This window comes from Cygnus atratus, chromosome 1, assembly GCF_013377495.2.
Source record: "Cygnus atratus isolate AKBS03 ecotype Queensland, Australia chromosome 1, CAtr_DNAZoo_HiC_assembly, whole genome shotgun sequence".
Taxonomy (NCBI): domain Eukaryota; kingdom Metazoa; phylum Chordata; class Aves; order Anseriformes; family Anatidae; genus Cygnus; species Cygnus atratus.
In genome coordinates this window covers 93,122,746-93,137,130 of record NC_066362.1, presented here as the reverse complement: position 1 = coordinate 93,137,130, position 14,385 = coordinate 93,122,746, and the positions used below count along the sequence as shown (strand labels likewise).

The 14,385-nt window shown below is 34.3% G+C and overlaps 1 protein-coding gene across 1 annotated transcript in view; it reads right to left on the bottom strand.

Annotated features, from left to right (window-relative positions):
* The window catches only part of ABI3BP (ABI family member 3 binding protein), a 134,392-nt gene that overhangs the window by 29,309 nt on the left and 90,698 nt on the right, over positions 1-14,385 (bottom strand). Inside the window, exons 41-49 of the mRNA XM_050710963.1 lie at positions 14,190-14,264; positions 13,482-13,553; positions 12,932-13,006; positions 11,281-11,355; positions 10,737-10,811; positions 9,659-9,724; positions 9,305-9,379; positions 4,788-4,883; positions 1,119-1,229 (exon numbers count right to left, since the gene is read on the bottom strand). Of these exons, the coding sequence (XP_050566920.1) occupies positions 1,119-1,229; positions 4,788-4,883; positions 9,305-9,379; positions 9,659-9,724; positions 10,737-10,811; positions 11,281-11,355; positions 12,932-13,006; positions 13,482-13,553; positions 14,190-14,264 (720 nt within the window). The remainder of the gene's footprint in view (positions 1-1,118; positions 1,230-4,787; positions 4,884-9,304; positions 9,380-9,658; positions 9,725-10,736; positions 10,812-11,280; positions 11,356-12,931; positions 13,007-13,481; positions 13,554-14,189; positions 14,265-14,385) is intronic.

Below are 14,385 nucleotides of genomic sequence, written 5' to 3'. Positions count from 1 at the left end.
CAGACACAACATTTCTATCTTGGCTCTGCTGTTGAGAAGATATACAGCTTGTTTCATCCATGTTTGAGATTGTAGTTCTAATCTGATGCACAAAATACTGAAGATTTATTTAGGTCTTTCCACCATTGCCAACAGGAAGACCTGCCACAGGGGTAAACTTTCTCACAAGGATGTCGGCTGATACAGAGATGGACCAGTTTTTTTGTAGATGAGCTAAAGAGGGAGAGGACAAAAGGGGCTTCCCCAGCAGGCCCAAACAGAAAGGCAGTCTCTCCTTTCGAGAAAATTCGGAAAAAAAATCACTACCCCCTTAACACACACAAAGCTCTAAATGAAACAATCCAGAAAAAGTAAACAAGTAATACAGCAGAGCCAAGATCTTTGTATTTCCAGTGAACTAAAAAGAGTAATAAGCATAGTGAGATGGAATAACATTAACCTTTGGATTCTAATTTCAAATCCACAGACAAAGTATACAGAAGGACTCTGAATATTAGCTTCAGGGTAAAATTAAAATAAAATAAGAAAAGTAAAAGATTCTGAGTGCTCTTACACTGATACTGAGAATCAGGAATATTGTTACACATAGACTCATTGTACATGTAATAACTCATATCCCTCTACCTTCCAGTGAGTTTTCTGGCTGCCTATTAGCTTAAGTTATTTGCAGGGGTTAATGGATGTGCCATATATATGGTATAGGGACACAAACATGGGACAGAATTCCTTTATGAATTATCAATTGTGGGTACATACTGAAGCACGGTATTTGATATCTCCCACCTGACACATACATTAAGTAACTGCAAATGCTATTAGTAGACATTGAAATGTTTTTACAGTTCATCTTCTTAAAGGATGACTTGCATGATGCTACTTGGCTTTCAGCTCCCTTGCTGTGGATGATTTTTACACAACTAGGTTAGGAAAACAAAAGGAAAACAATTTATATATTAAGACAAAAGACACAAGGTATGCATATTCCAGAAGACTAGTTTCTATAGACATCACACTTGATTCAAGAAAGAGAATCTATACTATAATATTCTCCTGCACACAAACAGTCACTTCAATATCTAACACACTATAAAATATTTATGGGGAAAAGGCTGAGATACCTGGACTCCCTGGTTTACCAGTCACAGTATTTGGAGGCAGAGGTTTTCTTCGCATAGGTGTAGGCTTGACGGGAGGTATAGGAGGACGCTGTGGTCTCAGTGATGTAGTTACTGAATGACATTACAGGACAGTGTCGTTAATTAGTTACCCTCAAATTCCGTAAAATCAGAAAACCCTCAAATTCTGTAAAATCAGAAAACCCACTACAAGTTATATTCTGACTTCTGAAATAATGTTTCATGTTTGATTTAAAATCAAAAGCAAAGAGGTGAAGCAAGGAGCCAGAAACAGTTGTATTTTCAGACATAAATTCTTTGGGAAGTGGTGCTGTGGAACTTTAAACCAAGCTTACAATGAGAAAATGTAGCTCCTTTGGGATTTTGTACAAATACTTCAGAGACTTTTTCTCTGTGTAGTTACTCACTTCTGTCAACAGTTATTTTTTGGCAGCTGATGGGATACCGTTTCCCACAATAAACACCACCTGAGTTTAGATGGAAATGTCTTCAGTATCCTACTCACAAAATTCCTATTCGTTTGTACTTTCTATCTGATAAAACTTGTCACTTTCAGCTTAAAGCAAGATGTAGCAAAAGGGAAATGATTATTAGGGATATGTTACCTTATGCCACTTTAAAGTAAAAAATGAAAGTCACAGTCAGCTCATGGATTGATATGAAAAAAAGACTGTTATTGTGTTAGAAACTCCTGAAGCAACCAACTAGGCTGCTTCAATGCACATTTCCAGACAATATGCATTAAATTTATCTGGTAGAGTCCTTTGACAGCTAGCTCTGAAAGGAGAACCTAAGTCTGATAACTGATACAGAACATTTTCCTATGTCTTCCAGGCAATTACAAAGAATTTTATCATGTAAAAGAAAGGCAAAGGAAAAGATTTTTCTTCCACTATTCACCTCTGCACTTTTTCCCTTAGGAAAAAACTAGGAGATGTGTGCAACATATTTATGTAACGAAAGACTTCTTGTACCTAAGAGGAGAAAATCCTTAATGGTAATATAATTCTTAATATGCTGCCAATATCAACAAAACTGCAAGCTGCCTGATACTGAGTTACTGGCTATGTAGAGTTCCTCCTTTATCAGACCATAGTTTACCCCATAAATAGAGTGATTGTGGGTGAGATGGTAACAGATCCAAAGACTCATTTAGGAAAGTTTTTTCAGAAATACTTACAATATACAAACATGAACATTTCCATCTTTCTCGGTTCACTTTTACTTTTGGACTTATGTGATCACTTACAACCCCCCCCCCCCCCCCTTTTTTTTTTTCCTTCTCTTATCCCTCAGATTAAGACAGCTAACGATACTTAATCTAATTCAGAAAGATTTAGTGGTTTCGAAAACAGCGTATGTAAGTTTCATATTCCTTCTTCATCCCCAGGTGGAGATGAGAAAAAATATGCCTAAAGACCTGAAAAATTATATATTATGTTTATATGTCATCGTATCCTAGATATTGCTACACAGTAGTACCCATAATTAATATCCCCCCTGCCCATATGTAGGAAATGGGATTGTGTGAGGTATTTGTGGGGTAAAAATGTGTAAGCACTGACTTGTTAGTGGTTTCTACTGTATCTTCCAAAGAACACAACCACAGTAGTTAAATGCAAGCTGAAACAGTGTGTCACAGTTGAATCTAGTATACTGCACTCTGGAAAAAACAAGAATCCTTACCATTCCCTTCTACTTCCACAGTAATTTAGAAGACAGTCTATGACGTTACCAAATGTAATTAACTGAGTTTGTAAACTAGGACTCACACAAGAATTTAGGGATTTTCCGATAGCCTGGCTTATTGCTAAAACAGTGGCATTGTGAACTGTTAGGATTTATTTAATCTCAGGTGTTCTTTGGGCAGGGAATGTATTTCCTTGACCTTACCAACCCTATCACTCTTCATGAAAAAGGAGGGCGAATAGCCTCTTAGGACATACTACTAACAACACATCAGGTTTAATTCCTGTGTGCTGTAACGCATCTTTTTCATACCTCATATATGGTGTAAATGACAGTCTGTCAGTTAACACACATTAAGATTTCAGGAAAAAAATGTGTGTACTTAAGAGCTAGGTCAAATATTGGCTAACTTATAGCTATACCCAATAAATTGAGTTTTCATATACATATTAAGGCACCATAAAAAGAGCTGAGATCACAAAAGTATACAAGAAAATTATGGAACAGTAGTAGCTAATTTCACAAACATAACCAACTGTCTATTATGATTAGAGTTCAAGGTACTGGCTTACTTCAAAGCTCTAAAAGCTTAACTTTAAACATCTAATGTCAAAAGATGTGTAAAAGCATATGTAGATCCTCCTTAAAATCTCTGTGCATAAAAAAAAATAATAATGCAGTCTTTGTAAATCACAGACTGGATTTACTTAAGTGGACATCACTGCTTGACATGCCATGACAGAAAAACAAAAAACAAAGAAAGCAAAACAGAGAGCCATGCTTCTTTTCAGTTTGCAGTCTGAATCCAGCTACTACTAAAAGTACACCACACTCTACATAATCTGTGCTAAATACAACCTTCAGATTGAATTAAATTTAAAAAGATAAAACATCAGAACTCAGCCATCAAGCAAGGCTGCTGTCTTTGTGCAGGTAAATTAGGTGCAAAGGAAATCCAGTAGGGATTAGGAGCAAACAGCAGTTTATTAATTACTAAGAAGTGTATCTCTGTATCTCTGTTTTTAAGTCTAATAACATATTTTCAAAGGAAAATCTAAACCAAAAACAACAGATGCTGCTGAAAAATAAATCCAAGGGCAAAATCAGAAATATTTTGAGTTTAGTCAGTTTTTATGCCAGTAAAAAAGCACAGTTAAAAGCAAGCTCTATTCCTAGTTATGCTAATGAAACCAAGAAAATTATCTGTGTGTGTGTTTGCATGCTTGTCTGTATCGTTATGTGGCACAAAAAAACCACTATAGTATAACTCTTCATCTGCAACAGAAAATTGCCAAGAAGCTGATTAGAAAAAAGGTGAAGCACGAGAAGTCTATTTTTAAAAGCTTGTTCAGGGAAGTTGTTTTTCTGTAAAAATATTTTGAATATTTTGAAAATGGAATTGTAAGACTTGCAAGAGAAGTAAAACTGACAAGTCTTTTATAGCAAGTGTAAAGTTAAAAGTCACATGTAAAGTCTACTTAAGTTAAAAAACTGTAAGCTTATTCACTCCCACGATGGTACTTTGCAACAATCCTAGCATTCTAATTTTCCTAACATTCCTAAGGTCCAAAAAAACATTCTCATAAGTGGGTAGGTAATTTGGTTAAGCATTCTCCATTGCTAGTTAGAACCCACAGATATGAAAAAAAAAAATCAGTGTTTACAGTAGAGTGGCTGTTTAATCACAAGGATACAATGAGCACTGGCAATGGTAATATTTAGTCACAAACATATGCCACATACTAAGTAGTGACCATGAAATATTCTTGTTTTTCTCTCTCTTAATACCATCCTGAAGCCAAGAGATCATGCACTAATGACGATGACCAAAAATTATTTTCTCTTCTTCAGTAGAGGTGTTTTTTTTTTTTTTTTTTTTTTTTTTTTTTGTGTAGGAAAGGTGATGTTCTGATTTTTCATAACTATTAAAAATTGGTACATTGCCCTTTTTATTAATCTTACCATAAAACGTCTTTTCCCGAGTATCACTATATTCAAAAGGTTTTTCTACATCCACGCCAATTTGTCTAGTAATATCTTCAGGTGTATATACATCATCTGTGAAACAAAAGGAAATGAATTAATTATCTACAGAGCAATACCAAGTTATATAATACTTCTATATCGTATGTGTCCAAACTCTAGCTAACATGATGTGCAAAACTGGCACTTTTAGTGATAACTCTATTACCTTGCTATTTGAATAAGTAGAAAGTGGCCTTGGTATAGGGAGTCTACACTTTAATTTTAAATATTCGTTGGAAAAGGCATGTTTAGAAAGAGAGTAAGATTAAGAGATAACTACTAAGAAACCAAAATTATATGTGGAAGGATGAATACAGGGCACGTTTTAGTATTTCTGCGCACAGAATAAAATGTCTGTTGATTTTTGTTAAGGGCAAAGTTCTCCCTGAAAAATAAGATCTTCCATTATCCTCCATATTGAATAACTAGAGGAATTCTAAACCAAACACATACCATATTTGGAGTAGTGGAGGCAAAGTGTGCATAAAATTCAGTTTGTATATAGAAGAATGTCCCACTTAAAAGTAATATAAACACATTAAAAAAAAAGTAAATGGCATTAAAAGATCAACACAACTACTCCTGGTACAGAACAATTGTTTCACATGCCTACATTTATAGGACAGCCAAATTGTTAAATTAATATGCCTTCCCTACACAGGATAAGTATATTTACTTTATAAAAACTCTATATATGGTAGACTGAGAAGACGCTTTGCAATTTCATCATGTTTGTGAAAAGTTCACCCTTCTCATGACATTAGAACCAACCCCCGTCCAGCAATTTAATGTATCAATTAAAAGAATACACACATACCTACACAAACACACACACACACACACACATATATATATTACCAAATTAGATAGCCTATTCCAACATGATTAAAACATTTCAACCAAAGATTTCATACATTTATAATCTGGTACTCAGCTTATTACTAGACTACACCAGTATTTCACCAGTATGAAACAAGTAATTTTTCATAAATTTGTCATGGTAAATAGGATGAAGGTCTCCTGGTTCCTGTGACAGAAATTCTTAAATGTAATGTGATTTTGATATAACTGAAATTTGTCTTCAGGTAACTAAATTGGTTAATTAGGTCTTCAGATATACAAAGCACCAGAGTACTAATCAATGTTTCACGTGACTGGTGTTCAAGGATGACACATGAGAACATCAGCATTAGCTTTAAAAAGAAAAATAAATCTTATACACCATGGGTTACAGCTGAAGTACATGAGCTTCTTAACTTCATCCCACAATAAATATGCATCATCCCATTGCCTCAATCTCACAAAATCATCCAGATATCTATTACATGTCTAACTTAGTTTTGCACCTGTGTCTACAGAAAAGCCTGCCTTTATTTTGCTCTTCACTATATAGTTTAGAATTACAATCTGTTCTGAATTGTATTGGCTATCAACAAACAACATACTGTATATATTCTATACAGTATTACTGCCACTAGTAAAATAGTAGCGCAAATGAAGTGAAAGGAAAAACAAAAATCTCCTCTTTAATGTTTCAATGCACTTCAAAGTCACATAAAAGTTCGCCTGTATCTCCACACAAAGTATCTGCAATGTCATACAACTTGCTGTATTTATCATAACATTTGCCTTAAGCAAGTAACATTAGCTAGCATATTATAAGCATTTCAACTCAGCATATTCATCCAGACTTTTAACAGAACTGAGAATAGATGTGTTAGACAAATGTGTGTTGATGTTTTCTTTCACTTTCATCATTTGTTTCCTGGAAATATTAATGGGATTTGGAACACCTTAAAACTAACCACTGCACCTTGAATAGCAGGAATACTATTAGAAGCGTGGATCGTTTTAAGGAAGTGGGAAAAGGTGCCATTGATAAAAAATAAAATTGGAATACCTTAATATTTGAGTTCCTCTAGAACTTAGCTATATGCTCACAGTTTCACAAATAAAAACAAAGCACAGCATAAAGTTGATGTCTGTTATAGTGAAAATCAATTCTCTCACAAGGGAGATGAAACATTGCTGAAACTTGGGTGAAGGTTGTCCAGAAGTTTAATAGACCATGAGCAACTTTTACATTGGTAAGATTAAACCAAATAATGCTTAGGCAAGGTATATCACATGAACTAAAACAAGTATGAAAAGCCATGTCATTAAAAATAAATTTTACAGAATGTGGCTGGAAACATGGTAGAAAACTAAAAGGAACGTTAGTCAAGTGGCTGAAACCTCTGCCGCTTTCCCAAAGTCAAGTTTACCACCTGGCATTACAGCTAACAATACAGCTAGCCAGGAGACTGAAAAGCCTGCCAGGAAACCAACTGCAATCCCATGTGCTGCTGCTGGAAAAAACAAATTCCACAGCTTATCATCAGAGCCCCACTGCTGCCAAACACACTCTGCATGCAGTGGAACATCTTTGCATTGATGCTAATGAGTACACTCAGGAAGAAGAACTGGTGTGCATCCAACAGCACTGCCTGCACAACAAGGAAGTAAGAGATCCGAAGTGGTCTTAAAACAATAGACTATCAAATGTACTCTTCTTCAGAGGAAGAAAAAAAAAAAGATATAATGTCTAAATGTAAGCTTGAAAACTTGTTGTCCCTTACAGCTTGGTTAAGGATTCTGATCAGCTAACCACAGAAAATAACACCATTTTCCTAATGGAAGAAATAAACTTCTCTATCCTCAAAAATCATCCAAATATCTTAAAATATAATTTCTCTGAGATATCATCTACTGAAAAAAAGCTCTTTTGTCTTTGCTCAGCTGGTAAGGTTTAGGGTTCCAGGTTAGTAGAGTTCTCTTTTTGAAGTCTCTTCTGCAGACTTCAAGATTGTTTGCAGAACATAATGGCACATTGCTTAGGAGGAATATAGAAGATTTCCATTTAATTGATTACTTGAACCCTCTGTTGTACAAAATGTATTTTTTGTGAGCATAGACATTCTTGTATGCTCAGACACTGCATTTGCCACAATATTATGACGCACTTACTCTACAAGATGACTTGGGATTTCACTTTTTGATCATAAAGGGAGGAATATAGCGCAGAATGAAAAGAATTCGCTAAAAGTTGCAGTCCTCTTAATCATGCCATAAATGCAAAAAAAAAAAAAAAAAAACATTGATGATTTCTCTAGAATTCTGAGAAGAAAGGTGTAGTCTCATAGGAAAGTATCAATGAGTTACTATGCCAGCAGCACTTGTGGTACGAATAAACAGATAACAGACAATAGATGCCAACTCTTCCTTAGTAATTTGAACACCATGTTTAACTGAAAGTGCTCACTCAGTAGGATGCAAAATCTAGGTAACAGACGTCTTCAGGACACTTATTTCACTTAGGAAAAAAAAGACTTGCTTAACTGAGCAATGGAAAATATTGCAAAAGCATAATTTTCCAGAACTCTAAATGAAGATACCTATTTGCTTGTGAATATACCTAGCATACATAGCAAGGTAATAGCCTTGTGACAATTTCTGACATCATCTACCATAAAGGAACTCTACTTCTTGCTGACAACTGGCCCTACTGCAAAGACATGGAAATAATGACTACTGGGTACTCCAAATGGAGCATTTAAAATAAAGATCGCTTAAAATAAGACTTCAGCAATCACCTAAAATAGCATTAAGCACAATAAACTATACTTAAAACAATTTAAACACCTATTATCATGTTTATACTGCTAGTTTACTTAGAATGCTTTTTTTTTTTTTTTTTTTAACTTTTTAATCTAAAAATGCCACTGCCAAAGACATTGCTATACGGTAGAATGGAAGAACTTCACATACTGTCTAACATAATTGTGTATTCATGCATTTGGTGATCAGACATTAGAAAGTTCACTTTCTGTGAAGTAGATTGTCCAACACTAGTGAATAGCAAAACCTCCTGATCCATGATTACTGCCATCATAAGTCATTTAATACCATAACTGTCCCTGATGTCCTGCAGTCAGATGGGCTCATTTCATTTCCCAGAAGGAATATGAAAGGTCAAAGAACACATATCTCCAATGAAGACATCCCCTCTATATGTAATACAAAAGAGCATATCAAGTTCAGGCTATTTTTAATTCAATTTAGATATACAATCATCTCTGGTTATTTATTCTGGATTATCATCTGGACCTATCACCTGGTTGTTTATTCTGGACCTATCATATGGAAAACATCAACAAACAGTAGACATATTATATACTCTACCTCTAAGTCTACACTTATCACGTACAGTATCATTTCACAGTAGCACTCAGGAACAATATAGCATTACCAGTAACAGCAATTACATACAGTACTCTAAAGAATTAACTTCTATGATCATATGTAATGAAATATTTTGCAAGGCTTAAGATCATTTCAGGAAGTAACATTTGTGTGTTTTTACTTATACGTTAACAAACAAACAAACAAACAAAGCACACAAAAAACAGCTCTACCTGTTGTTGGCACAATCCACTTTGGCAAGCCAGGTGATTTTGTTCTAGCTGGTGCTAGTGTAGTTTTACTAAGAGCTGTGAGGAAGTTTAAAAGAAAAAGCTTAATGAGAAGAAAATGAGACTTTAAGTGATGCCAACAATTCCATATTACAGAAGAAAAAGCAAGAGTTGCTGTGGTGGCATAGAATTTTTTTTTCCTAAATTGAAAAGGTTTTATCTTAAGACTGATTAATTGAAAGAAACACACCCTTTTTCTCCAGCAATACTTAAACTTTCTCTAAGAACAGGTGAAAATCATTAAATAAATACTTAGTGTATCTCCTTCCCATCCCAAAGTGAATAAACAGTTATTACCATGTGTGGTCTGTGATTTATCAGATGGCTTTGGTCTTGCAGAAGTGAGACGTGTTTTATACGCCGCTAAAAGAAATAAGGTTCAGTTTAAATGCTACATGTAAAAGCAGTGTAATTTGCCACAAAAAAAGGTCCATGCACCAATGCGATATAGCAAAATGGACATATGACAATTCTATGAGTTCCGATCCAAAATGCACGCTGAAAATGCTGGTTTCTTTAGTGGTCAGATGACTCCATCATGCAGTCTGACCAGTTACATTCATGTTTAGGTTTAGGAAAAGATATAAAATATTTACAGCCAGTTACCCAACTGTATATGGATACAGAGTTAGCTCTGCAAGGTATCCATGGCCTTAAGACATTTAATTAGGTTCTGTAAAAAAACAAAAAAAAAAACACACAAAAAACCTCAAAATAAAACACCAAACTGAACCCCCCAAAATCAAATATTCAGATAAAAACATGAAACATTTAAATATTGCTGAGATGACAACTGGAAGCATACAATGCAGACACTATGCATGGCTGCTGAGGCATAGTGTCATCATCAAAGTTAAAATTACTAGCCTTCAACCTTTTCCTACTGTCGTCTTTCACTTGCAAAACAATTTTGAAATTTTATTTGTTACAGTATGTGTGTGAATCACACTGAAAGCTGAAAATTTAAGTAGTCATCAATGTCATCTTATGCCAAATAACTGACCTGAGTAACTCAAACACTCTTTTACATAAATACAGCTAGCTATTTGATATTTGAATCTATCAACCATTCTATCAACATCAGTTACTCTAGCCTCTCTGAAGTGTCTGAGAAAACATTTATGCAGGAAAGAACATATTACTAATTTTTGACATTCAAATTTGGTAAAAATTTCACAAATACAAGGAAAAAGGTGGGAGTCAGTTATGTTTGTGTTAGCAATGCTTTTGATCTGTGGATCAGACACAAAACACTAATAATGCTTAAAAGCTTTCAAGGGTAGTAAGAACAGACCATTAAACCTTAAGTTGTATTGATTTTACTTAAAAGCTACAGACTCTCAATGCAACAAACTAAGAAAATTATAAGAATTACCTGTATTCAACCGTGGAATTTCAGTTACAAGAGCTGTTTTAGGTTTGGGTGAAATCTGGTATGTTTCATTGGGAACTGAAAGAGATTTTACTGCTTATCAAATGCAAATGATTTTCTTTTTAACATCAGACACCACAGGTAGAAAGGAAATTCAAACATAGTGCAGACCATAAACAAAAAGGGTGAGTGATAGAAACCCGACTGAAAATCATGGATTTATACCAGAACTTCAAGACTGGGAAGACATACGTCATTAAAAAGCTAGACAACAGAAGAAAAGATGAGCAAGATATCTTTTTATATGACTCCTCAATCATGTACATGAAGTATTTATTTCTATAAATAATTACAAACAAATTGGCTGGAAAGTGACTGGAAAATTAAAAACAGCAACATTTTGTACATGCACTGGAATGTGCCTAACAAATGAAGAAGATAAAGATATATTTAAGGTATTTCTGTTGATTAAAGGGTAAGTTTAGCCATATAGCAAAAGCAGAGAAAGTAAAGTTATCAAAATAAAATGACATAATATTCTCATTACCCAAAGTCATTTTGGACCCATCAACAACATGAACTGTTATGAGGTTAATTGATCCCAGGTGTGTTGTCCTTGGAGCTATGAGAAATAAAACATTGTTCTGTGAGATGTGAAATCAATGATGTTGGATTTCATTAAGTATTTGTGTCCTTTGTTTCATAAACATCTACCTATGCATCTGTTAAGACAATTTTTACAGACCTAAGACAGTCATGTGTTCTGATTAGTCTGGAGGTATTTTCATGCTGACAGACAGACATTGCAAATATTCTGCTGGGCCTCCACCTACTTCAGAACAGACACTCTAATAGTGGACGCTAGCTTGCATTTCACTAAAAATTCTCTAAAAGTTTGTAGTAATATAATTATCTTTAAGGCATTCTTCCCTCATTCAAATTTGACCACATTTTGTCAAAGATAGAAAGTTGCTGGATGAAAAAGAAAGACTGGCAAGCAGAACTGCATGCTACATGTGTCTCTTTCTCTTTCAGAAACAAGGTTAAAATATGGAAGCTGGAAAGTAACCTACTTATAAGGATGAAGAGCATTGACTAATTAGTGCCATTCATTTTTAACAACTTTCAGGATAACAGTAGAATTTCTTTTGCATATAGATCATTACAATGATTTAAATTTTAAATGGTAAAAACATAACCCCTTAAGTTCTGTTTTCTAAAATTCTTCTACTAAACTGAACTGTGTAGTGGTGCCAAAATGTGGTACTTGTTAACTATGACAAGATTGGAAATACCTCTAATTCAATTGAGACTTAGAATCTAGCTTGGTTACTTACAGAGAGTCTTCCAAAATAATCCTTCAGAAAACAATTTTTTTTTGGCTAGACTGTTCCATTTGATTTTCATAATAAAATACGTGTACTGTTCTTTAATGAATAGGGTCTCTGCTTCAATTGTTTCTGGCTACATGAGAAGTCTAAGGAAAAAGGGGGGAATGATAAAACTATTCATGAACCTAATTGCCTACAAAATAAAGTATCACCAGTTTGGAGGTAACTGGGAATTAGGAATTAAGAAAAGCTAAGAGTTGTTCTTTCTTATGATCAGGTTGTCACACCTTCCCTAGTAATTTTTTTTCCATTGTAAGTTTCCAATCTAGTAATTTTTATGGAAATAATTCATACCCTAGGTGAAGCTGCGATACTATACATCCTTCATTATAACTATGCATCCCTAAATTTACTATAATTACTACACTGATTAGAAGATGGTACTAGTACTCTTACCATCTAACTATTTTGGACTAAGATCCTGTAGCCTGAGTTTCAAAAGTACTTGCACATTTATTTAGTGTAATAAATTCCCCCCAAATAAAAGAACTTAGTGAAACCAGTTACAGTAGTGTATCTTATATAGAACTCAAATTAATTAAGTTCCTCATATTTTTAATGGCTTCTACCCACCAATTAAAAATAAATTAAAAAAAATATAGCCACCCTAACTTGTGCACCCATAGACATGATCCAATTTTGGGGCATTCTTTGATGTAGTTCACTGAGGTACTCTGAGTTGAACAATTATACTAATTTCTCTCTAAATACCGATCACGTCACATCACAGTAGTACTGAATGACAGCAAAAAGTGTAACTAAGATAGTGCTCCAATAACACTTTTAAAGTCAAAAACTTTAAATTACCAGGTTTAGTCTGTGGTATTTCTGGCTCAACAGATGTTTTGGGCTTGGAAGGAACAAGCAGTGTTTCTTTTGGAGCTGAAAGAAAGGAAAAAGATTATTATTATATTTTTTAAGGAGTCACAATCCAATGCCATACTTAGCCCACAGAAAGTGCATGCCTCAAATGCCTGAAAAAAAGACAATAACAATTCCATGGGTTTCTGGAACCTGAAACAAAATATCCAAAACATAGAAATATTCTAGTACTGTGCTGTATGATAAGGTGAGTTAGTGGCTAAAATTCTTGCTCTAAAAGAAAAATTAGACCACTGAATTTGGTTGGAGAACTGAAAACATTCTTCTGGCTAGACATGAAGCGTAGGCAATTTCTGCCTTAGTTCGAGAATAGAACTGAGACTCTTCTGTATTAAGAAACATGCACATATGTAAGCAGAATGACGGACAGTGAACTGATATTGCATGAAAGAACACACCAGAGCATATTCTCTAGAAATTTCCCCATTGAACAATTAAAAAGACCTGCATCTTAAGTTTAAGGAAATTTATTTACCCATTGTTGCCCTTGACTGCTCAGTGGTAGTAGATTTTGTAATAAGTGGTTGTGGGGTTGTTTGATGTATTGCTGTTAAGGGAGAAAATGTTGAGAATCTTAAAATTTTACTTTAAAAGAAACAAAGCAGTATTTGCACTATTTCTAAAGCTTTCAAAAATGCCCCAAACTAAAGAGTAGTAGAATATCTTAAAAATCAACTGTTGACAGTTTTCAGTATCCTTCTATTAACTTCTCCTATACATTACTTCTATAAAAAAAATGGGAAGAGACACAGATCATCTTAACTATTTTAAAAGTACTTTTGTTTTGGTATAACACGTCAGTTGCTAAGTGTACCAGCATATTTCAAAGGAGTTAGATTGCATTTTGTGGGTGAAAAAACGTACTCATAGAGAAGCCCCTCTGTTTACAAGATAGCAATAAGGGAGAACTCAGTGTATCTAAGTCACTGAAATTTGTCAACGCTCAAATTACTAGTCATCATTTGCTGAATGTAATAAAAAGGAGGAAAAACATATACTACAGATGCTACTATTATTTGCAGTGTAGTTTTGACATTTTGGATTGACTGATCTAAAGGTTGATTTACCGTTGATTCACCATAAAACCAGGTATGAATAATTCTGTTTAAAGCACAAAAACTCAGGCTAGGGGAAAAGAATGATTAAATAAAAACACCCAAAATTACAAGATTGACTCCATTACCAGGTTTGGTGTGTGGTGCTCTTGGTTTTTCAGGTTTTTTTGGTTTGGTATGAATTAACTGTTTCTCACTTGGAGCTGAAATTAAAAGAAAAGAAAAGAAAAGAAAAGAAAAGAAAAGAAAAGAAAAGAAAAGAAAAGAAAAGAAAAGAAAAAAACAGCACCCATAACAATAATTGAAATATTATTTAAAAACAAA